General features: G+C 40.3%; 1 protein-coding gene across 8 annotated transcripts in view; it reads left to right on the forward strand.

Moving 5' to 3' along the window:
- The window catches only part of RPRD2 (regulation of nuclear pre-mRNA domain containing 2), a 95,915-nt gene extending 75,063 nt beyond the window's left edge, over nt 1-20,852 (forward strand). For 4 of the 8 annotated variants that reach the window (XM_044758524.2, XM_070496836.1, XM_014865380.3 and 1 more), the window contains 4 exons: nt 5,970-6,252; nt 7,894-8,154; nt 10,146-10,346; nt 14,169-20,852. In XM_044758524.2, coding sequence (XP_044614459.1) covers nt 5,970-6,252; nt 7,894-8,154; nt 10,146-10,346; nt 14,169-16,942 — 3,519 coding nt within the window. In that variant the 3' untranslated portion in view covers nt 16,943-20,852. The remainder of the gene's footprint in view (nt 1-5,969; nt 6,253-7,893; nt 8,155-10,145; nt 10,347-14,168) is intronic. The other 4 variants (XM_044758527.2, XM_044758528.2, XM_044758525.2 and 1 more) reach the window with 2 other exon arrangements.
- Nucleotides 20,853-25,831: the final 4,979 nt, after the last annotated feature.

Here is a 25,831-nt window from a genome sequence, read left to right on the forward strand (position 1 = left end):
TTTTATGCAAGTTGACTGAATTAAGGACCCTCTCTGTTCCCACCTCCACTGGAAGGAGTGTTAATGATTGGATATTTGTCTAATGGCCTCTGAAAGAAACTGTCCATTTTATACTTACTTAATTTTTTTTTAAACACACTTATGGTTCTCTCTTTTTTTTCATAAGATTTTATTTTTCCTTTTTCTCCCCAAAGGTCCCCCGGTACATAGTTGTGTATTTTTAGTTGTGGGTCCTTCTAGTTGTGGCATATGGGACACCGCCTCAGCATGGCCTGACAAGTGGTGCCATGTCCGCGCCCAGGATCCGAACCGGCGAAACCCTGGGTCGCCGAAGTGGAGCGCAGGAACTTAACCACTCGGCCACGGGGCGGCCCCTATACTTACTTAATTTTTAGTCACTATCATAAAAGCATATAGTACTGTAGATCCCACCAGTCCCACTTCCTAGAAGCAGTTTCTCTTAACTCATTTAGCTACTTTTTCTGGGTTTTGTCTCCATATTTCTAAATAATATGCCTATATTGTTCTTTCTTGATTTATCCTGTTTAAGAAATATCTGTTAACTTGGTATGACAAATGAGAATTTAGCTTATGCTCACCTGCCTTCCCCCTCTCCCAATATCATTATGTAACTGTTTTAAATATATTGATTACCTTTGTAAATTGAACTACTATATATACTATTTTTTGACCACTGACTGTAGTCTCCTCACATTGTAAAATGAGGATATTAACGTCCCTATTCTTTCCCATTAGTTTTCGTCTATCCCTTTAGTTTCCCAACTTCAGTAGACTACATTGTCAAGGTTGATAATATTTACATTCCATTTTATAATCATAATTGTCTTATTTCCTTGCTTTAAAGGTTGAAAATTAATAGACAAAGTTTATATTATAACTATGTAAACATTGTTCACTGCAAGGCCTTACAGTAACTGTGGGTATATTAGAAATTTTGGAGTTTTCCATTTCCTGCTCTCTAGGTCTCTAGATTTCATACTAGGACCACTCTTTACTGCTATTTTTATATGAGCCCTCTATTTTCCAGATTCCATGTCTTCTTTTCTTGGTTTTCTGTCTTGTTTTGCTGGAGCACATCCTCAATTAATTTCCCCCCAAAAAAAGCTTTGCAAGAGAGAAATTTTTTGAGTTCTTATATCTAAAAATGTCTTTATTCTGTTTTCACATTTGCTTTGATAGTTGCCTGGTTGAAAATCATTTTCCCTCATAGCTTAGAAGACATTACTCCATTGTCTTTAATATGTTGATATGAAGTCTTTGCAAGATCCTTTGTAGCTGTTTTTTTCTGTCTGGAAGCTTTAGGGATTTTATCCATGGTGTTCTGAAATTTTTACAGTGATATGTCGACATGTGAGATTTTCTTTTTTTCATTTATTCTAGGTTTACTTGGTGTGCTCTTTCAGTCTAAAGATTGGTATTCTTCAACTATGAGATAATTTCTTTATCTTTATTTTCTTTATTTTCTCTTTCTGGAATATTGATTAATCAGATGCTGGACTTCCCAGATTGATCACCTGTGTGTCCTGTGTTTTCTCAACTTTAATCTTTTTGTTCTGCTTTCTGGAAGATTTCGACTTTATCTTCCAGCTTCATCTTTTCATATTTATGTTTGACATTAATATTTTAAATTTCTAAGAATTCGCTTTTGATCTCTGTTCCTTTTTTATGGCAGCTCTTTCTCATTTTATGGATCCAGTATATGATGTCTTTGAGGATACAACTTTTTTGTCTTTCCTGAATTGTCTTATTTTCCTCTAGGGTCTTTTTCCCCCCTCTAATTATCTTGGACTTTTTCTTTTATGATTCTGCTTTTCCTCAAAAGTCAGATAATATCTCTTTGTCCATTCATATTTAAGAATGAGATATGAAAAAATTGAGAGGTTCTCTGTATGTAGGAAGGGATTATGTACTCTTGGGTTTAACCGTTAAAGTCTGTGACAGGTGAGGAGCTGGCTCTTAGGGTAGGAGGAGCCCTGAATGTCAGAAGGCTAGAGTCTTTTGCCCAGATATTTTAACTCTTTAGGAAGGAACTCATATTTTTTTTGCCCGGGGCATAGTGCCTAGGCTGCCAAGTATGAAGATTGCAGAGGAGGTGGTAGTGAATGTTTGGTATTCACACTTTTAATTAATTATTGTGACATCAATCCCACTACTCACTCAACCCTTTTATACTCATCATTTCCTGGATCAAAGCCTCTCAGGGATTCTGCAAGACAAATCAGCTCCTTTCTGCATACTCCTAACCTCGTTTTTCTCCACCCTGCCTCCTCACTTTGCACACTTTGTCTTCTGAAAATTTGTGGAAATCTGTTTCTCAGGTTTGCTGCTTCTTGTTGGTTTATTCCTTTTTGTATTCCTTTGCAATTCATTTTATAGGAGTCTCAGGAAGGAGAAACCATGAATGGGAATGGTCAGTTCATCATTTTGACCAAAAGACCATTTTATAATTTTTGAGTGTTGACCTATAATAGTCCCTAGGGCCCTTATATATGAAATCATATAAAGTCATTTAGTCTGTTTTGGAGGCTCCTCAGCAAATGTCTGGGAGAGGTTTATTCAGCACGCATTTATTGAGCGCTTATTCTATGTCAAGCGTTGTGTAATACAGAGAAAAAAGAGACTCTATTCTTATAGAACTCTTTTGATGTGATGCAGAAAATACAATGAAAACACATAATTGTAATTTTGTGTAATAAATGCTATAATAGAGGTAACTATAGTACTGTGAAAACAGATTTAATAGGTGCTTTAGCTGATTTGAAAGTGGAGATGGAAGATAGGGAGAAAAATTTCCCAAAGGAGCTGAACTCTGAAATTGCAAGAGTTAGCTAAATGAAAGCCCGTATTCTCTGAAGAGCATTTTCAAAAGCTTGGGGGTCCGGCCCTTTGGCTGAATGGTTAAGTTTGTGTGCTCCGCTTTGGCAGCCCAGGGTTTCACCAGTTCGGATCCTGGGCGTGGACCTGATACTGCTCATCAAGCCATGCTGAGACCACGTCCCACATACCACTTCCAGAGGCACTCACAACTAGAATATACAACTATGTACTGGGGGGCTTTGGGGAGAAGAAGAAAATAAAAGAGCATGGGAACATAAGAGCACGGCAAAGTTGGTGGGCCTGAGAGTAGTTTCTTATAGCTGGGTGTGTATGAGATAGTGATAAATAAAACTGGAGAGGTAGTCAGGAAGAAAAGTCCTGGTATTTATTTTAAGGCCTTTGAATTTTACCCAGAAAGCAGTGGGAGGCAGTTGTAGGATTTTAATTTTGCTAGTCATGTGATAAGGTTTGCATTTTCAAATCTAGCTAGCAGAATGGAGAATATTAGGGGCAGAGAGACAACTTAGGAGCTTGTTGAAGTAATCCAGGTTGGCTTATGTTGAAAAACTAAACCTCTAAGCAGAATTTCCTAAAAGGTTTTGACTACAATCCACAAGAAAGATTTTACGTGGAAACTGAGATCTGCAAACAAGCATGTGCATATACACACAGCAAAAGTTTTACAAAACGAAACTTACTCGTTATATGCAATACACTGGGAGATATTCTTTCTTCTACATTATTTAATTTCTTTCTTTTTCTAATTTCTTCAGATGAATATTTAGGTAATTGATTTTCAGCTTTTTTAAAAAGGTATTAATACAATAAATTTCCTTCTGAGCTGCATCCCATAAATTTGTATATTTGGGTGTGTCTTTTACAGACAGCACTTAGTTGCATCTTGTTTTTGTTTTATTGTTGTTTTTTAATTCAGTCTGACAATCTTTACCTTTTAATTGGAGTGTTTATTCCATTTGTTGATATGCTTGAGTTTGTCTGCCATATTGATACTTGTTTTCTGTTTGTCCCATCTGTCCTTTGTTTCTTTGTTATTCCTTTTCTGCCTTTTTTGTTGTAGTTAATAAAGTAATTTTTAGATTCCATTTTATCTCTTCTTGTTGCTATCTCTCCCTTCCTCACTTTCCTTCCGTCCCCAACTTCCTCTCTCCTTTCCTCCCTATCTCTCTCTCACTCCCTCTCTTAGTGGTTGCTCTGGGGGCGTTACAGTATACATCCCTAACTTACCTCTTTAAACTGTGTTAATTTAATATTACTATCTTAATATTGTTATAATAATACCTTAAATTAATATTCTATCACTTCAATTACAGTGTAAGAACCTTACAATAATAGAGTTCCCTTCCCCCAGATCTTTATGCTATTGTTACCTATTTTACTTGCATATATTTTATATAGTTGATAATTTTTATTAATTTTCTCTTAAACAGTCAGTAGACTTTTAAAGAAATTAAGGAAAAAAACATACTCTTCTATATTTACTCACATATTCACGATTTCTGGTGTTCTTCATTCCCTTTTGCCGATCCACATTTCTATCTGGGATCATTTCCCTTCAGCCTGAATCCTTTAGCATTTTTTGTAGTATAGGACTGCTGGTGATAAATTTCTCATATTTTGTTTATCTGAAAATGTCTTTATTTTACTTTGGTTTTTGTGAAATATTTTCTCTTGATATAGAATTCTGTTATTTCTTCTCTTCCATTCTCTCTCTTCTCCTTCTTGGATTCCAGTTACATGTCTCATGTACTCTTAGATTTCTGCTCTGTTTTATTTGTTCTTTTTTATCCCCTCTAGACTATTTTTTATTTCTTTTTCTTTTTTTTTTTTGGTGAGGAAGATTGGCCCTGAGCTAACATCTGTTGCCAATCTTCCTCTTTTTTTTTTTTCCTCCCCAAGCTCCAGTACATAGATCCTAGTTGTTGGTTATTTTAGTTCTTCTATGTGGGATGCCACCACTGCATGACCCAACAAGCAGTGCAAAGGTCTATACCCAGGATCCAAACCAGTGAGCCCCAGGCTGCTGAAGCAGAGTGCATGAACTTAACCACTTGCCCACGGGGCTGGCCCCTCCATTTTTAAAATAATGCTTCTTGAATGACCAACCAAAATGATTTCACAATCCTAATGGGCCAAGGCTCTTAACAATAAAAAAGGAAAAAGAGACATAGCTTTAAGGCATTGGCAGTTAAGATAATCAGATCACTAGGATTTAAGTCAGGTGATCATAACATCAGCAGTGGTACATCATATTGATTGTATGTACTCTTGATATATTGTGATGACAGTAGCACTTTACTCTGTGGTCTTCCTCCCAGAAAGCCATAACCACAGTCTAATCATGAGATAAATATCAGAAAATCTCAGTTGAGGGACAGTCTGCAAAATACCTGACCAGGACTTTTCAAAACTGTTAGAGTCATCAAAAACAATGAAAGTCTAACAAACTGTCACAAACAAGAAGAGCCTAAGCAGACATGACTCCTAAGTGAACTGTGGTATCCTGCATGGGATCCTGGACAGAAAAAGGACATTAGATAAAAACTGAGGAAATCTGAATAAAGTATGTGGACTTTAGTTAATAATAATTATCAAAATAGGTTCATTAATTATAACAAGTATATCATACGAATGTTAGATGTTAATAATAGGTAAAATTGGATGCAGGATATGTGGGAACTCTCTGTTATCTTCACAGTAATTTTGTATACCTGAAATTCTTGTAAAATAAAATTTATTTTTTAAAAAAATCAATAGTATTTGACCTCCCAGGCTGTACTTTATAGATTTGATTTTTTCTGTCTTCTTAGTCATTGCTGTATCTCCATTACCTAGAATAGTGGCCAGCACATTTAGGCTCTCAGTAAATAGTGGTTGATTGGGTGGATAGAAGAGAGCAAGGGAGGATGAATTACAGATAACCTCTAGGTTTCTAACTTAGGCAACTGCGTGGATGGTCCTTTTCACTTACGGAATACAAAAAGTAGAGATTGAAAACTACTCCATGATTTGACAGATGGTATTTTTTTCTTTTGTAGCAGTCTGATTAAAGTCAAAATGGTAGCTTCTTGGTTCTTTTCTCTGAGCAGTTAACTCTTCTTTTTCTCTTTTAGGCATACAAAACCTTCGCCAATCGAGTGAACAATTTAAAGAAAAAGCTGGATCAGTTGAAGTCAACTCTTCCAGATCCTGAAGAATCACCAGTCCCTTCCCCAAGCATGGATGCTCCCTCCCCGACTGGTTCTGAGTCTCCTTTTCAGGGAATGGGAGGTGAGGAATCCCAGTCACCAACTGTGGAGAGTGAGAAATCTGCAACACCTGAGCCTGCAACAGATAATCGTGATGTGGAAGACATGGAACTCTCAGATGTGGAAGATGATGGGTCAAAAATCATTGGTATGTCCATATGTGATGAATAGACAGCTTGTTCCTTATCTGCTTTGCTTTCCCACCAGTGAATCTTATCATAGGCAGGTATTAAAAGATAGTTTAATTCTTACAAGATTAGAACACCGATGTAGCATTATTGTCTCTAGAGCGGTGATTTAAGATTTGGTATGCCACATGGGTTAAGAAATATTGCTCATGCCAGCCCTGTGGCCGAGTGGTTAAGTTCGTGTGCTCCGCTTTGGCAGCCCAGAGTTTTGACACTTAAGATCCTGGGTGTGGACATGGCACTGCTCATCAGGCCATGCTGAGGCGGCATCCCACATGCCACAACCAGAAGGACCCACAACTAAAATATACCACTATGTACTGGGGGGATTGGGGGAGGAAAAGCAAAAAAAGGAATTATTGCTTAAGATCCGTGCTGTTCAATTTGGTAGCCATTAGCTACATGTGACTATTGAGCATTTGAAATATGGCCAACTTGAGATGTGCTCTAATTATAAAATAATATACACTGGATTCCAGAAACTTAGTACTTAGTGAAATAACTCATTAATAATTTTTATATTTATAACTTATTGAAATGAAATTATTTGGGATATATTGAGATAAAAGATATTGTTAAAATTAATTTTACCTTTTTTTTTAATGTGGCTACTAGAAAATTTAAACTTACATATGCAGCTTGAATTATATTTCTATTGAACAACACTGCTCTAAAGGGAGGGACACTTATACTGGAATTCCTTATTTTCTGTCATTCTTGATCTTAAAGATTCCAGAACCACCATTTGTTAACCATGCTTCCAAAATTAACCTGGATTGGTGAATTGTTTTTCTGATATCTCCAGCTTTTGTAATTGTTCTTATCAGGCAGTTTAACTTCTGTTGAATTTAATGCACTATTCATATACTGCTTAGCTTTTAAAGTATTAAAAGGAGTATATTGCAAAGACATCAAGAGTTAAAACATTGCAGTTTCAAATTAGTGCCTAATTGCACCCCCCTGTAGGCCAACTTCAGGAAGCTAAAGGAAGATAAATAAAAATATGTACAGAGTTTGTATCTCTTAGAAAGCTCTCAGGTTAACAGAAGAGAAAAGACAGGACAATTTATGACATAAATATTACCAAAAGACAGAACACAACTGTGTACCAAATAATAACATGCTTCCAGAAATGTACAAATTTATTACACAGATACTAAGAAGATGCAAGGAGATCAATAAAAGTAAGATAAAAAATGAATTTGGGGGGCTGGCCCCATGGCCTGATGGTTAAGTACAGCATGCTCTGCTTCAGTGGCCTGGGTTTGATTTCCAGGTGCAGACCTACACCACTCGTCATTGGCCATGCTGTGGCAGTGACTCACATACAGAATAGAAGAAGATTGACAAAGCATGTTCACTCAGGGCAAATCTTCCTCAGCAAAAAAAAAGAATTTGGAAAAGCAGATATTGAGGGCAGAAAGGATCATATATTATAAAGAGTATGACTTTTTAAAAAATCATGAAGTAGGTGGTTTTCTCTAAAAGCATAGTGCTTTTTACCCCCAAATGAGGAAATATTAGGACATGTTGTTTCATACTGAAAGTACCATCTGGAAAGTTTTAGGATGCATTATCATGTCCTTCCTTTGTTTCAACAGTAGAGGACAGGAAGGAAAAACCTATGGAGAAGTCTGCTGTATCCACTTCTGTACCTACAAAGCCAACAGAAAGTATCTCAAAGGCCTCTTCGTGTACCCCAGTGCCTGTGACCATGACAGCAACTCCACCTCTTCCAAAGCCTGTGAATACTTCTCTTCTTTCCCCTTCCCCAGCATTGGCTTTGCCAAACCTGGCTAACGTGGATCTGGCAAAGATCAGTTCCATCCTCAGCAGCCTGACATCAGTCATGAAAAATACTGGTAAGTGAGCCTAGTAAAGAGGATAAAAAGCTGATTTCCATCTTTCTAATTGAACTATCAGCCTGGTTTTTTTTTGTAACTTTTTTAAAATTAAAAGTAATTTTTTGAATTAAAAAATAAAGCCAATACATGGTCATTATAGAAAAATTAAAAAATAAAGAGAATAAAATAAATATCCATAATCCCACTACTCCAAAGGGGAAACTACTTGTGTCTAACCATACAAGTCCTATGGGTAAATGAATGTTTGGGGAGATTAAATATTTGTAGTAATTTTTCTTTTAATAATTGAAGCATAGTGCATATACTGTTTTGAAACCAGCTATTAGAAATTTACATATCATGAATGTTTTTGTAAGTCAATAAATATTCATCTATATAATTTTTAGTAGTTACATAGCATTTAATGATTTATCTAAGCCTTTATTATTGAATATCTAGTATGTTTCCAATTTTTCACTGTTATAAATAATACTATAATGAACAACCTTGATGCTAAAATTTTACGCATAAGCCTTCCTAAAAGAGTTGGTGAATACACAGGGCTTTTCTTTCCAATGGAAATTTTAATGAAAGTATACAAAAATAGAGTACCTCCACTTACTCATCCTCAGCACTGTAAACACATGGCCAGTCTTGTTTCTTCTCTGTCCAACCCAATCCTGATTATTTTGTAGAAAATCGCAATTATTTTATTTGTTCATAAATACTTTGTATATTATTATTTCTTTTTTTTTTTCTTTTGAGGAAGATTAGCCCTGAGCTAACATCTGCTGCCAATCCTCCTCTTTTTGCTGAGAAATACTGGCCGTGAGCTAACATCCATGCTCATCTTCCTCTACTTTATATGTGGGATGCCTGCAACAGCATGGCTTGCCAAGCAGTGCGTAGATCTGCACCGGGAATACCAAGCGGTGATCCCCAGGCCACCGAAGCAGTACGTGCAAACTTAGCTGCTGCGCCGCCGGGCCAGCCCCTTAAATACAAGTTTTCAAAGATAAAGACTCTTGGGGCCGCCCCGTGGCCGAGTGGTTAAGTTCGCACGCTCCGCTTTGGCGGCCCAGGGTTTCACCAGTTCGGATCCTGGGTGCGGACATGGCACTGCTCATCAGGCTACGCTGAGGCGGCATCCCACATTCCACAACTAGAAGGACCCACAACTAAAAAGATATACAACTATACAACTGGGGGGATCTGGGGAGAAAAACCAGGAAAACAAATGTGTTAATAAAAGATAAAGACTCTTAAAAAAAGTCAGCATGTAGGTTTTTAAGTCTTTTCATATTATAACTAAAATGATCTCCAAAAATGTGCTATTTTATGTTCCAGGTATATGAAAGCTCCTGTTGTTCCTCAACCTCTCCAACACTGTTTTGTTTTGTTTTAATCTTTGTCAAATTCAATCTTAAAAAGTCATTTGTTTTAATTTGTATTCCTTTGATTAAAGATGTGGTTAAAATTCTTTTTGTTCACTTATCTATTTTACTTTGTGAAATACTTGTTCATATTTTTGGTCATTAAAATATCAATCCAGTGTTTAAAATGTAAAGGAAGTTGTTTATATAATCTCATTTAAGAGGCCATTTCACAAGCAACTTACTAATCACCTGGAATTATGCAGTGGTTGAGTTAGACAATTGTAATGGCCCTGATCATAGTCAGTCAGCAGGACTCTGAGCTGTAGGTGCCATTTGGTAGAGAAAAAAGAAATAAATTCCCTGGTCTCTTCCTGTTGAGTCTTTTGAAACTAATGAATACATATGAAAAAAACTTAAAACTTGTTTATTTTAGGAGTGTTCCAAATAGTTGACAGCAAATCTTAGTCTGATTTTCAGATTTTTTCTTTGTGCAAGCCATGATATGGATCATTTGTGGATCAGTCAAAAAAGAATTCCCGGTAAACATACCAAACTCCATTAAGTGAGTGGAAAGTATGAATTTAAAGGTAATTTTTGAATTGCAATTTTTTGAGTTAATCTTTCTGCCACCAGGGGTCAGTCCTGCATCAAGACCTTCTCCAGGAACTCCTACAAGTCCCAGCAACCTCACCAGTGGCCTGAAAACACCCGCACCTGCCACGACCACATCTCACAACCCTCTGGCAAACATCCTCTCGAAGGTGGAGATCACCCCAGAGAGCATTCTGTCTGCTCTTTCCAAAACCCAGACGCAGTCGGCCCCTGCGCTGCAAGGTAAACGGGCATGTGCCAGAGGGCCTTGCATTGTGAGTGTTCGTCTCTGGCTTAATCCTGGATTTTATCTCAGATCCAAAACCATGGAATGTTTAATACAGTTTATTCATTATTCTCTTTATGTTTATCACCTACGAGCTGGCACTTACAGAATTATAAAATATCAAAGCTGAGAAAGACTTTAAATATCATCTAGTCTAATCCCCTCCTTTTGAGGTGAGGAAATCAAGGCTCAGTGAGGTGATGTGACCTGAAGCAGGTCACACATCTATCTATTCGGTGATGAGCTGAGACTAAAAGTCAGATTTCTTGACTGGAGTCCAGTATTCTTTCACCTATACCATGACACCCCTAGGAGCTTCATTTATCCTAGCTCTTAGTACAGGTTAGGATATATTGAGGTTTACGTTTTTGGTTTTTTTTTTTAAGATTTTATTTCTTTTTCCTTTTCTCCCCAAAGCCCCCCGGTACATAGTTATATATTCTTCGTTGTGGGTCCTTCTAGTTGTGGCATGTGGGACGCTGCCTCAGCGTGGTTTGATGAGCAGTGCCATGTCCACGCCCAGGATTCGAACCAACGAAACACTGGGCCGCCTGCAGTGGAGCTCGCGAACCCAACCTCTCGGCCATGGGGCCAGCCCTGAGGTTTACATATTTTAATATTAAACAAAGCTAAAGACAGTAAGAAAGGTCAATCTGCTATCAAAAATCTTATGAGACATGTTTACCTCTTTTTTTATGTCCTAATGTTTTATAGAGGCCTATATTTATAGAGTACATCTTTTATGTTTTCTCCTACCTGTAATCTCTACCTTATGTGAACCTCTATTCAGCTTTGCTAATTATTTCTTTTGTGCCTAAAAATGTCTACTTCTAACATTTTTTCATAAATCTTACCTGCTCTTTGTTCTCAGACCCTCCAGATAGCAACATAACCTTTTTTAAATACCTCAGTATAATTATTCAATGAATTACAAATACCAGAACGGTATCTTCAATATAGTGATTTACTCTGTATCAGTAATTCTCAACCAGGAGCCTTCAGGGGATATTTGGCAATGTCTGAAGACATTTTTGTTTGTCACAACTGGGGTAGGGGTGCTACTACATCTAGCAGACAGAGGCCAGGGATGCTGCTAAACATCCTGCAATGCACAGGACAGCCCTAACAACAAAGAATTATCCAGCCCAAAATGCCAATAGTGCTGAGATTGAGAAATCCTGCTTTATATGAATAGAGAGCAGTACAGGTATCTATTAATTTTCTTATTCTCTAAACTGTTCTGTAAGTGGGTCAGCCAAGCACTATATTAGAGTGAACTTTGTCTTATGATATAGGAGAATTCTGTTAGAAAGAACTAAATACTATTAGATAATAATCCACAGCCCCCATATCTTGGGACCAGCAGTAAAGAATTAATGATGATACTACAGCGCGTCTTAGACTGCTAATTTCAGGGATAGTTAGTTTGAGAGATTGGCATATTTATAATTTCTCCCTTCTAGTCTCTCTTCTATCACCATTCTATAGTTAAAGTAAAAATCTTGAACTCACTTTTATTTTTGCTTCTTATATTGATAAAATACTTCCTCTTAAGAAGGTTTTCCTTTCAGCAAATTATTGCAACAGTATCATGTGGACCTTTTCATCAGGCAAAATTTGAACAGAACTAAATGTATTCTGACAAAATGAAAGCGGGAATCCCAGAAAACAACCTTTGTGGAATGACAGGGTAGTTCATCATCTTTCATTTCCTTATGAAAAGTGGAATTCTCCTTGACTTTTTTTTTTTTTTTAAAGATTTTATTTTTTTCCTTTTTCTCCCCAAAGCCCCCCGGTACATAGTTGTATATTCTTCATTGTGGGTCCTTCTAATTGTGGCATGTGGGACGCTGCCTCAGCGTGGTTTGATGAGCAGTGCCATGTCCGCGCCCAGGATTCGAACCAACGAAACACTGGGCCGCCTGCAGCAGAAGAGCGTGCAAACTTAACCGCTCGGCCACGGAGCCAGCCCCTCTCCTTGACTTTTAAAAGAACTACATCCAGTGACTTAAATAGATGTGTTTCTTCAAAGACTGTAAAGGAAATCTCTTAGAACTGTGCTCTGATTTTGTCACTCACAGCCCTTATTGACAGATAAGGCTCAACACAAAAGAACTTCAGTGAGCAGAGGTCCATTGAGTATGGCTTGTTAAGATTGAAGAAAAGTAATATCTAGTGGTGAGAGGTTATTTCACCTATACCAGAAATCTGAGTAGTATCTATTAGGAGGGGGAAAATTATATAGCCAGGGAACTTTTTGGAAATCAAGCATGGATTTTTTTTTTTAAGAGTATAGTAAACAATATTCCAGTTATTTGGGTATTATTGAATATTGCCACATACCATTATTTAAAAGTAGACGGTAGTGGGGCTGGCCCCGTGGCCGAGTGGTTAAGTTCACGTGCTCTGCTGCAGGCGGCCCAGTGTTTCGTTGGTTCGAATCCTGGGCGCGGACATGGCACTGCTCATCAGACCACGCTGAGGCAGCGTCTCACATACCACAACTAGAAGGACCCACAACGAAGAATATACAACTATGTACTGGTGGGCTTTGGGGAGAAAAAGGAAAAAATAAAATCTTTAAAAAAAAAAAGTAGATGGTAGTTAAAAATATTACAAGGATGGAGTGGCCTTAAAGTTCATCAGACCTTAAATCTCTTAGCAAATATGGATTAAAATTGAAATTTTGAAGAAACATTAATTGAAGTATTATGTGGAATATTATTTTCTTTCACCATATCGTTATCAAGGAAAAGTTTTAGTATATGAGTTAAAGCTGTAAGTTTGAGTGAAATGTACATAGAAAGTTTTCATTTATGACCATAAATTGGGTAAATCTTCTGAAATATGATTGACTTTATGGGACTGTCTGTTATGTCTTTGTCAAGTATTTTTCTAAAAAATCTTCTACAGGAGCAGTTTGCTTTGGTGGACTTCAGCCTTTGCCCCAAAGAATTGTTTCTCAGTGCTTCTGAGGTTTTGTCTATCAGTGAGTAGGGTTGAATCTCATCAGTGTCAACCTGGATAGATCAGTAATCTTTGAATTTTCTAAGCTCTAAGATGGTGATTGTGTGTTTTCTTGTGAAAGGATCAGTGCCCCTGATGGTCTAGCTTTGTAAGTGTTTATGGTGTATGTTTGTATATTTATTCTTGCTACATTTTACAACGAAAAATGATAACTAAAAACATTGTTTCCCCAAAGGAAACACTAGTCTAGCAAGAGATGCATCTTGAAAAAAGTGTTGCTGTTCAAATAAATTTCTGCAATTTGCATATGCTCTATCCCTTTTTAGAATAACAGTGTACATTAAAGTATTAGAGACAGTTGTGGAGGCTGGACAGGAAGGGTAGGGCAGAATATCTCTTTGCATTTAGGAAACAGTTCCACCGATCAAACATTAAGAAATACTGGCTTAAAGTGTTATTTTAAGAATAATTTTGCCCCCTTTCTTTCTCTGCTTTGTCTTGTTTAAACTAGGAATGATTCTGACACTAAAATCTCCCCCTTTCCTGTTGACTTTTATTATGCCTTGTTGGACTTGTTTCGTGACTGTACTGGAAACATTTCAGTGATTTGCTCTCTTTATATTGATAAATAGGTCCAGTGTTTTCTGTGAAATTTAGCCATTGCTTGTTTGGTCTGGATTCCCTTAGGCCTCATGTTTTAATGTCTATCTGGTTCCCACTGGCATGAATGAGAATATCCTGTTAGCCTACCTTGTTTTTATTGTAAGGTAGGGAGTTGTTCTTCTTAATTCCTCTAATCTTTGTTTCTACAGGCCTGTCATCTTTACTTCAGAGCGTTACTGGGAACCCAGTTCCAGCCTGTGAAGCTACATCCCAGATTACTTCAGCTTCCCCTGCCAGTACCACAGTCTCTAGCATAAAAGGAAGAAATCTGCCCTCCAATACCCAATCCTTTATTCCCAAAAGCTTCAACTATTCTCCTAATTCATCAACTTCTGAAGTGTCTTCAACTTCAGCCAGCAAGGCCTCAATTGGGCAAAGCCCAGGGCTCCCAAGCACTACTTTCAAGCTCCCATCCAACTCTCTGGGGTTTTCAGGTACTCACAATACTAGCCCTGCTGTCCCACCTACTGAAGTTGCCATGTGCCAATCTTCAGAGATCTCCAAACCAAAGCTGGAGTCCGAGTCCACCTCCCCAAGCCTGGAAATGAAGATCCACAACTTCTTAAAAGGTAATCCTGGTTTCAGTGGCTTAAATTTAAACATCCCAATCTTGAGCAGTTTGGGGTCCAGTGCCCCAGCAGAAAACCATCCCTCAGACTTCCAGCGTGGCCCTACTAGCACGTCAGTCGACAACATTGATGGAACCCCTGTGCGTGATGAACGGAGTGGGACACCCACCCAGGATGAGATGATGGACAAGCCCACATCCAGCAGTGTAGATACCATGTCCCTGCTTTCTAAGATTATTAGCCCTGGTTCCTCAACACCCAGCAGTACAAGATCACCACCCCCTGGGAGAGAGGAAAGCTACCCCCGGGAGCTCTCCAGTTCTGCATCTACATATCGACCCTTTGGCCTGGGGAGTGAATCACCCTATAAGCAGCCTTCTGATGGAATGGAGAGACCATCTTCCCTGATGGACTCTTCACAGGAAAAGTTCTATCCAGATACTTCTTTCCAGGAAGATGAGGATTACCGAGATTTTGAGTATTCAGGGCCTCCACCCTCTGCCATGATGAACCTAGAGAAGAAACCAGCCAAGTCTATCCTGAAATCAAGCAAGCTTTCTGATACCACCGAGTACCAGCCAATCCTGTCCAGTTATAGCCACAGGGCCCAAGAATTTGGGGTAAAGTCTGCCTTCCCTCTATCTGTAAGGGCCCTCTTGGACTCTAGTGAGAACTGTGACCGTCTCTCATCTTCCCCTGGGCTATTTGGTGCCTTCAACATAAGAGGGAATGAACCTGGGTCTGACCGGTCACCATCACCGAGTAAGAATGATTCATTTTTCACCCCTGACTCCAACCACAATAGCTTGTCTCAATCTACCACTGGGCATCTCAGTTTGCCACAGAAGCAGTACCCAGACTCTCCTCACCCAGTTCCACATCGTTCCCTTTTCTCTCCGCAGAATACCCTTGCCGCTCCCACGGGCCACCCACCCACATCAGGCGTGGAGAAAGTCCTGGCCTCCACCATTTCCACCACATCGACGATTGAGTTTAAGAATATGCTTAAAAACGCCTCACGAAAGCCCTCAGATGATAAGCATTTTGGCCAGACTCCCAGCAAGGGCACTTCAAGTGATGGTGTCAGTCTCTCAAACCTCGCCCAGCCCAGCTTGACCACCACTGATCAGCAGCAGCAAGAAGAGCACTACCGCATAGAAACCCGAGTCTCCTCTTCCTGCTTAGACTTGCCTGATAGTACGGAAGAAAAAGGGGCCCCTATAGAAACCTTGGGTTATCATAACGCATCCAATAGGAGGATGTCAGGGGAGCCAATACAGACCGTAGAGTCCATCCGAGTTCCTGGGAAGGGAAATAGAGGACATGGGCGTGAGGCTTCAAGGGTGGGTTGGTTTGATCTGAGCACCTCGGGCAGCTCTTTTGACAATGGCCCCTCAAGTGCCTCTGAGTTGGCATCCCTTGGGGGTGGGGGCAGCGGAGGCCTCACTGGCTTTAAAACAGCACCATACAAGGAACGGGCACCCCAGTTTCAGGAAAGTGTCGGCAGCTTTCGTTCCAACAGTTTCAACTCAACATTTGAGCATCATCTCCCCCCGTCCCCCTTGGAACATGGGACACCCTTCCAGAGAGAGCCAGTGGGGCCATCATCTGCCCCACCTGCCCCTGCTAAGGATCATGGTGGTATCTTCTCTCGAGATGCACCCACTCATCTACCCTCTGTGGATCTTTCGAACCCCTTCACAAAGGAGGCAGCCCTGGCCCATGCTGCCCCACCCCCTCCTCCTGGAGAGCACAGCGGAGTTCCTTTCCCCACTCCACCCCCTCCTCCACCCCCTGGGGAACATAGCAGCAGTGGTGGGAGTGGTGTCCCCTTTTCTACTCCACCTCCTCCTCCACCCCCTGTTGACCACGCTGGGGTTGTACCCTTCCCAACCCCACCACTGGCAGAGCACGGAGTGGCAGGGGCCATGGCAGTATTTTCCAAGGACCGTAGTTCTCTCCTTCAAGGGACCCTGGCTGAGCATTTTGGGGTGCTCGCAGGACCCAGGGACCATGGGGGCCCTACTCAACGGGACCTCAACGGCCCTGGCCTTAGCCATGTACGCGAGAGCCTGAGCCTACCCTCCCACTCTCTGGAGCACCTGGGCCCAGCTCATGGAGGAGGAGGTGGGGGAGGCAGCAACAGCAGCAGTGGCCCCCCCTTGGGTCCCTCACACAGAGACGCCATCAACCGGAGTGGTATGATTTTGCGGAATCCCCGGCCAGACTTTCGGCCTAGGGAACCTTTTCTCAGCAGAGACCCGTTCCACAGTTTAAAGAGACCCAGGCCACCTTTTGCTAGGGGCCCTCCGTTCTTTGCACCAAAACGCCCATTCTTCCCTCCCAGGTACTGATGGAAACCAAGGGAAAGGCATTCTGAACAGTCTAGAGAGCATTGGAAGTAGGAGTTTGGTTTATTATTGTTGTTGTTTATATTTGTTTTCCCTCCTTTGACTTATTTTCTTTTTATTATGACAAAGGGTCTCCCTTCCAAATTAAAAAGTCATATATGCTTACATTTCACTATTCCATCCAGTCCTTCCTCCCACTGCAACTTACCTACCCTTCCCAAGTTGTTTGTATTTTACAGGGGAGGGGGCAAAGAAACACAACCAAAGCCACTTCATTTGGCTGGGGGTTTGAGGGGCGGGGAGGAAAACAAATCTTATTTCACCCCATCTATTGAAGAGTATTATTACATTTGAAATAAAACTTCCATCAGTACAGATAATAACACGTGCAATGTTGGGATGTTATTTTGGGCTTGGCTTATCAAGTAGTCAATGGAAAGATTCCTGTCCCCTTCTCCAGCTAAGTAACTGCTGTAACCAGCTTGGCTCCCTTCCCTGTATGCTCTCTGCCCTGCTAACAGCCAAGAGATGTTGCAAGGGAGGAAATGTGGGAGACCTTGGACCTGTCAAGTTTGTTTGTTTTTGTTTTGTTTTTATTTTTAAAGGCATGTCGAAGTTGAGTTCTTTACCTTTCTCCTGAAATCTTAATTTTATTTTATTTTTAATCACCCTCTTCTAAAGTACTATCAGGCAGTAACTTTGGGGAGATAAAAACCTCATTGTATCGTAGCAAAAATTTTCCTCTTTATCCTTGGAATGAAAGAGAGGTGACTGGGTATAATTTCAAGGTTAAAATAAGGAGTAAGTACAAAATGGAGTTAGAGAAAGGAACCATTAATGGTGTGATATGACCTGCCCTTCCTTCATAAACCAGAAAGAATAAATGGGAAACGTTTTCAAGGTAGTTTCACACGTCTTGCACCAAGCTCTTGCTTCCTGCTTTTCTTCTTGACTGACTTTTTCTCCCTCAGTTTTCACTTCTACTTTGACCAGAAAGAAAGTCACTACAGTTGACAGTTGCTACAAGGGGGCAACTGGAATATTATCCCTGTATTTTTCATAGCAGTAGACATTTTTACCGTGGTGCCTCCCTAATGGGAGTGAGGTTTGGGGGCGGTCTTCAGCAAGGGTTAACTACCAGGGGAAGGCAATTACTTGTCTTCATCTTCCTTTTCCCCTTGCCTAGTCCCGTCTGCACCTCTGTTGTTGGTATTTCAGAGGAGGAGGTTCAATAGCATTTTCTTTATATTATACCTCTCTAGATATGTCTTAGTGACAAGTGGGTATTACCATACATATCTCTACAGAGAAACAGGAAGACCTGATAAATCCAAACTTACCCCACTCTACAGATAGCCTGTCCCATTTCAAGGCTCAAGCCTTATTTTCACCACCCACTCCCAATAGGAAATAAGGTTTCTACCCTTAGTCATTTTACATGAGAAAGAAGTGCTTTTCTTCTCCCTGAACTGAAAGACTTCTTGTTTGTATTTCTACAACTAGTACTGGGAAAAAGACAATCACTGCACTTTGCGTGTTTATATCTTTCTATCTAGGGACACTGAAAAGCAAATGTTACTTTACTACATTTTTTATTTAGTGTCTTGCCCTAAGGTACACACTGGTAATCCCCAGCTAGATGAGTAAAACGATACGTGTTGAGTTGAGTGTTTTAGGGAATCTCGGCAAGTTTCCTCTGTTCTTCCAAGTTAGTGTAGAACTAACTCTAGGAAGTACGGGGATTACTATTGTAGAGCGGACAATGTAGTGACGAAGATGATTGTCTCCGAATAAACTTGCTTTGCAGATACAAAACAGCTTAAACCAGTGTGTGTCATAGTTTGGGAGTTTTTTGTAATTTATTCCATGTTATTTATTTGGGCTCGCCATGTGTTCTGTGGTTAGGATGCTGCAAGTTATTCATCTTCCTAATGCATTTCTGGTCTTAAGCCAACTGTTCTTTCTTTGACCCTCTCAAGCGTCTCTGTCCTGTAGTTCTCCCCACGAAAATGCATGATACCATGACCTTGTATGTGGGATGGGGGTATATAGTGTAGCAAAGCCAAGAAACAATATAGTTATATTGAGTCCTAAGACATTTGTTTAGGGAAAAGTGTGAGAGAGTGAGGGTGGGGGGAGGGGGAGGGAGAGTTCTATTTGACTTAAAACTGAAATTGATTTTTTTTTTTTGCAGAAATTAAGTGGGATGTTTTTCATTCTAGAATAAAAGAATGTGAATTCTTTCTGCTGCTCTTGTTTAAGCTAAGTAGTGTTTACTTGAAAAGGCTCTCTGACCATTTGATTTTATGAGAAAATGTAGGGATGTCAGGAAAGTGGCTTCCTGAATGTTGGGGTAGGGTAATTGCCCTCAAAAGCATGATGGCTAATACGCGAAGGAAAGACCTTGTTGTACAGTTTATAAGATGGACTTTTAAGGGTTGGTTTTTTTGTGGGGTGTTTTGTTTTTTAAGCCACAGAATCCTCAATGCGTTTGTTGCAGGCTGAAAATGAGGATTTGTATGTGACTGTCAGCTGTTAACTTTAAGGAAATCTGACTACAGCAGTAAATGAAGATGACAATGTATATATGTGATATAGTGAAACAAAAAAACAATTCTGATATTCATAACATTGAAACAAAGGGGTTTTATTCTTTCTGTGTCTGTGATTTAAAACTCCATGCCCATGCTCTGACTTTTGTATTTCAACCTGAGTTTAAAAAAATAAACAAGATATTTTTTAAAGAAAGCATAACATAGTGTGTCTTGGCAAGGACATGATTCATATGAAAGCAAAATAATGTGAAGTTGTTACTAAGGACCTTGGTGCTCACTGTAAAATCACAGACAGAGAATTGGTGGGAGTCGTGAATACACTGGTACCACTTACAACTCAGTGACACAGTATCAGAAATTGAGTCCTTCAGTATTTTGTAAGAGTTCATTTTCAGTCAAGCGTAGATGAGAGCTCTCTCCCTGCACCCCTCTGCCCTCCCAACGGCTGAGAGTAAATAGAACTTGGTTTGATTCCAGGGAGGGTAAAATGATCAGAGAGTAGGACTTTTATCCTTTCCGATCCCAGGAATACAATGTTTGTGGTATATATGGTACAGCAAACCTGTTTAGATAATGTGAATATACTAAACTTCCTAATTGCAGAATATTCACTACCAATCCTGAAGTTACTGGGTCATGCAGAATTAAGCTTCAGCTGTTATTGTTTTGAAGCCGCTGTAAATTACTGCTTTTTCCCCTTTTTTCCTGCCCTCTCTCCTCCACCTTTTTTTTTTTTTGAATGGGTGGGGGTGCCTGTTAAGATTAAAATTAGATATGTTGGATTGATATTCTCACATGTTCAGTGTGGAAAACAAAACAAGTACATGCTTTAGAGGCAACAACAATGAAATCCTTTTGAAATGTGTATTAATATCATTTAATAAAATAACTAGTTCTAAAGGTTTGACATTTTTCTTTGAGATTTGGGGCTTTGACCAAGGGCCCTGGCTTCTCTGTTGAGTGCAAATAGGAGGGAACTTCTCCAGGAGTTGAAACTGCTGCTTTGTGGAGGCCTGTGGTTGAAAAACCCAAATTTTCTCCAACAAAGACCTTACATGACTGTCCAGGGCTGAAGGTGAAACCAACTACAGAATGCAGAAAGAAAAGCCTGGATATTTCTCCGAAGATAACGATTGTATTGGCTTTTGGTCTAAAAGTGTGTACGGGGTAGAGGTGCTAATGTATGTGCCTGCCCATTTCTGAGGCACACACAAAGATGCCACTGACCACCTATCTTGTCCCTTCCTTGTTACCACTTGGCAATTTCCTCTCTTCCAGCCATTCCTTCTTTTTTTTTTTAATCTATTTCCCCAATATTATGTTTTTGTTTTCCAGTTTAATAAAGTATGGTTTCCTTTGTTGTGTGGTTGACTTTTCCCCTCTCACATTGATCTGGTCCAGCTGTCCCCTTTGACTTCTGCACTCAGTGTCACTGAAGGCAATCTGAGCCTCTAAGATCTTCATGGCCTCATGGGTTTTCTGTTTGATCCTTTGTATAATTCAGTTTTGGAAAGGATGATGGGTGGGGTGAGATGAAGATGTTCAGGGAGTGGTTGGTAATGGGATATACTGTATGGATAATTATTTGTGTATGTCTTCAAAAAATTGTACAATTGTAAGCAAAGAAGTATTTTTAAAACAAGCATAGAATTGGGCTGGGGGTGGTGGTAGAGATCCTTCTGGCCAATTATTTGCCCACATCTACCCATCTTGCTGCATATTGGCAGTCTGTCATACAGAAGTCACACTTAACCCCTCTCTCTTGTCCGATCTCTTTTTCATAACCTAGTGAGGCTTAATAAATGGAATGTTGGCTTTAAGGGGTAAAGAGAGTCACCACATGTAGACCAGGCCTAAGTCACTGGCAGGGTATAAGGCTCTAAATAGCAGCCTTGATTACGTGAAGCTACACACGTGTGTCACCAGACACTTCAGAAATAGCGGCCCAGGAACACACCCAGTGGGTAGGGTGTACCACTGTGCTGGACGATTCTGGAATGTGGCTCACCCTTTCTTGCTTGTCCCCTCTGGGGACCTTGATTTGCCCACCTGATTCCTGTCTCCACCCCCAAGGGAGCAACAGCTTATTTAGACTTCCTCACTGGCCTTTCTGGTCATGTTGAAAATTCATTAAGTTCCTCCCCCTAAATTGTTTTATTTAAGCCAATCTTGTAGAGGAGGGATGAATTACCCCCTGATGTATGTAGACAGTAACACAAACACCGTCTGAATGGGTTTTGGGGTATTGGGGCGTTTCTCATACTTGTTTATGAGTAACTGGACAAGTCTGGGCAGCTGCTGTTTATAATTGCTGAGTAATAACTCACTGAGGCAGCATAGACAAAGCTATGAGAGGGACACCAGTAAGTGAGATAGGGGCTCTTAAGTAAACATCCTGTTTTCCCTTCCCCTGTGTAGAAGTAAAGGGAGGCCTATATGCTTTAAAGGAAAGGAGCAAGTGCAATGTAAAACTATCAAATTCTAACTGTAGGGGGAGGACAGGAGAAACTTTTTCTGCTTAGTTATAAATTTGAGGGGAAGGGGATAAGAAGGTTGAGATCTATTTAGAAATTGATATTTCAGTTACCTTATGGTTCCGTTATTTTATTTTTTTTTTCCTGTCCTTTCCATTTGTTCTCACTGTTGCACAAGTTAAAAGTTGAGAATACAGATGTGGGTGGAGGGGCTAGTGAGCAATGCCAACAGGAAAAAAAAAAACCACAGCCTATGGATTTTTGTGTTTGACTCAAAAGGGTGTTGGCTGAACCAGTCCACCCTGGATCTGTTGGGGTTCATAGCAGATTAGATGTTCCAGGAACTAACTTCCTCATCCCCCCTTATTTTTGAGAATTACTCAAGTCCATTGCCACATAGTTTGTGGAAAAGAGATAAGGGGACTTGAAACTTCTTACACTTTTATTGGGGTATTTCAGTTGGAATGGGTAGAAAGAAAGGAGATGGACAGCATCTAGTTCCTTCTGTTTCCCGCTTTGCACCTACATGAGACAATACTTAAGGTCCCGTATCTTTTAAGTAGCCAATTGTTGCCAAGGGCAGTAGAGATTAGTAAAGGATTATTCTGAAATCTTGGTTATTGGGTAGTGGGCCTTAATTTATTGCTTTCTATAGATGAATCTAGGACCTTCTTTAAAAGTGCTTTGCTCTTTCCTTTGTTTTTTACTTAAGCTTGGAATCCAAGGTGACACATCCCTGCACTGGCTCCTGTGTTTGGGAGACTTCCTTATATGTTTCCCTTGGCCTTGACCTGACAAATCAGGTCAGGTCAAGGTAGGGGTGGAGGTGGCTGTTTCATTGTTTCTCTTCTACCGACTTAAGAGATGTCTTGAAGGAGGGAAATCTTAGAGATTTTAGGTGAGTCCAAGGCTTTGTTTTCAAAGCTAAGTTGACCTTATCCCCATGCTTCAGATAGGAAGCTCCCCTTCTTTGTTTACTCAGCAAAGTTGGCTGGACTTTTTCTCCCTTTGTGGCATCTTGCAGTAAAAGCTAGGCTCTTTTCTAGATTTTCATTGCTAGGGAAAAATTTTTTAAATAAACATAACCTCTCCACACCACTTACTGTACCTTTAGAACCAGTAGCTAGTTCTTTGGGCCTCAAAAGCATTTGGCAGCAATGATAGAAACATTTCTTTATATATCTTACCTTCTTAAGTTTCTCTTTTTTACCTCTAGTATCTTTTCTATCTCCTTGTGGCAAGGAAATTTTTGCTTCTAAGAGCTGAGATAGATTTGGAGGTACGTTTTGATGCCAATGAAGATTGGGATCTTTACCTTTAATGGAGAGCATTCTCACATATAGTTTAAGATTATAAAAGCAATACCTCCTCAGCCAAAGCTTTAGCTAACTTAAGATGTCTAAGTGGAGTAAAGCTGAGAGTTTCCCAAAACTTGACTAAGGATCTAGGATACCCTTTACTGGGATTCCCTTTTCCCTAGACCTCTGTGAAATCATCTGGCATTTTTCCCTTAACCTTAGGCTGGTAGAGAAAATTTGGTAAGACACCTCTTTTCTTGGCTTTTTACTGGACCCACCTGTCCACCCTATATTAAAGGCCTCGGCCTCTTTGGCCCCAAAGGCTCCAAGTAGTATACGCTGGAGAGAAAAACGGAGCTGCACTACCAAACATGCATTATGACTATGCTGGTCCCTGAGAGACAGTATGGCATGGCATAACACAAGCTTTGGATTCAGAAAGACTGGTGCTTGATTTCTCTGAGGGTCATTTGCCTTGTTTCAAAGGGAGCATAAGAAGAGCTATTACTTGTCAGGGTTGTTCTAGGAATTAAATGAGATAGTGAAGGCTTAGCACTTGGCACATAGTAGTAGTTTGGTGATATTCTGGGTGGAAGGTAAGAGCAGTTTTAGGCATAAACATTTGCCGGGCAGACTAATGGGTTAAAATTCCCTGAGGCTGAGACATGCTGTCACAAATCAGAAGTTGTAGAAGAATCAGTGATTAATGAATTGGCCTTAGCTAGCTTGCTGCTTGCCTGCTTGCTTGCTAGCTAGCTTGTTAGTTTGTTAACTAGCTTGCTTGCTACAGGGGGAGGAATGGAATAACTTGACATTCCTTCCTGCACTGCAACACGAGTTACATAGGTGATGTAGTAGTTGATTGATCAGCATCCCCTGAGCACCGAGCTCAGTGCATTGCACACAGTAAGCAGCCAGTAAATGTTTGAGGGATGAGTGCAGGGAGCTGCCATAACAGTGTAGCCAACTTATTCCACCATCTGTCTACTATCCTTAAAAAAGAAGACAAGGTAGAATGATCAAAGAATGTGTGTGTCCGTATATGTATCCTGTGGGGTTTCAAGTCAATACATGATTGATACATTCTTAATAATTATTTATTGAGCGTATCATTTTGTTGCCTGCAATATAACACTCCCTTGACCCTTTTGTTGCAGAGCCATGGGAAAAGTTCTGCCTGTTGTCACACTTTCTGAATGCCATTGTTAAATTCTCACGACCTTTTCCCAACCACATGCACGCGCTCGCGCGCACACACACACACACACACAATCTTCCTCTTCCACAGTCTTGTCTATTTCTTTTTGTATTTCAGGGTGTCTGACATATCAGAAGATGGAGCCAAGATCCAGATTGGTGCCTTTGACTCAGATCAACTGCTGCCTTCCCCAGACAGAACCTCTGGCCTCTGGAAACCTAGATTAAACAGCTTTCTCTGACAGCTCTTCCTTCGCAATCCTTCACTCCGTCACCAGTGGAAACTTGAGAACCAACTCTAACCATCCCCATCCCCAGGTGAGGGGACTAATGGGAATACTGAGAACCTCACAGCTGCCTCCAAGTCCATTTCCTCTCAAAGTTTACTACAATTCTGACCATGTTTCCATTTTTACTGTGTAAAATAAGTCAAATATACCTAGTCCTGTATCCTAGATACAGCAGGGAGAGGGAAGAGAAGGGATAAAGGAGGTTGAGAGCTAGGATGGGAATGAGAGGCAGAGGTCTTGTGTACGAAGCAGAGCGCTAAGATTCTAGGGTCAGGCATCTCTTTCTGAAGTGATGGGGGAGTATAATGGAAGTAAACTCTATTACCAGGGAAAGCCTGGTGTGGTAGAAGAGTACAAGACGTGGATTCAGAATCCAGCATCAGCACTTAGTATTTGACCTTAAATCACTTACCTTCTCTGCACTTAAATTCCTGTAAGATTAAAAGGTATCTAAGGTCCTGTTTAAGCACCTTAAGTATGAAGGGACTCCAAGAAGTGCCCTTTGTAGATTCTTTGGTCCAGCCCTAAAGCTGTTATATTCACTTATTCTAATAGCTTGTCCGCCATTGTTGCCATTACTGTACACCACGCGGTATATTAGACGATTTACACAAAATTAACCTCAACAATTGGCAGTGATACTATTATTATTCCCATTTTACAGGTGAGAATTGACGCTTAGAAGAAATTAAATAATTTGCCCCAAACTACATAGCGAATGGCAGAGCCAGGATTTACACTAGGTCTGTCTGGTTCTCTTACCTGTTTTCTACCTGCCAGTAAAGACTACGTAAAAGAAAACTTATGGTTAAAAGGAAATGACTACCTCTTTCGGTCCGTTTTTCTCCCACTCCCACTCTCAAGAGTTTTCCTACTCCTGTTCTCAAAGCCACAGGATACCTTATTGCTACTTTGGGCTGAAAATGCAGGTCTCAGGATTGCGGGTGTGTGTAACAGTTTAGGTCTTCCGGTCAGCCGGAACCACCCACACCGCTGCTCGTGCTGTGTGGGGTGTACCTCTTCGGATTTCCTGGAGGTGGTCCCACACTAGAGTGGCAGCTGCAGTAACCAATAGGCA

The sequence above is a fragment of the Equus asinus genome, chromosome 25 (genome assembly GCF_041296235.1).
Source record: "Equus asinus isolate D_3611 breed Donkey chromosome 25, EquAss-T2T_v2, whole genome shotgun sequence".
NCBI lineage: Eukaryota > Metazoa > Chordata > Mammalia > Perissodactyla > Equidae > Equus > Equus asinus.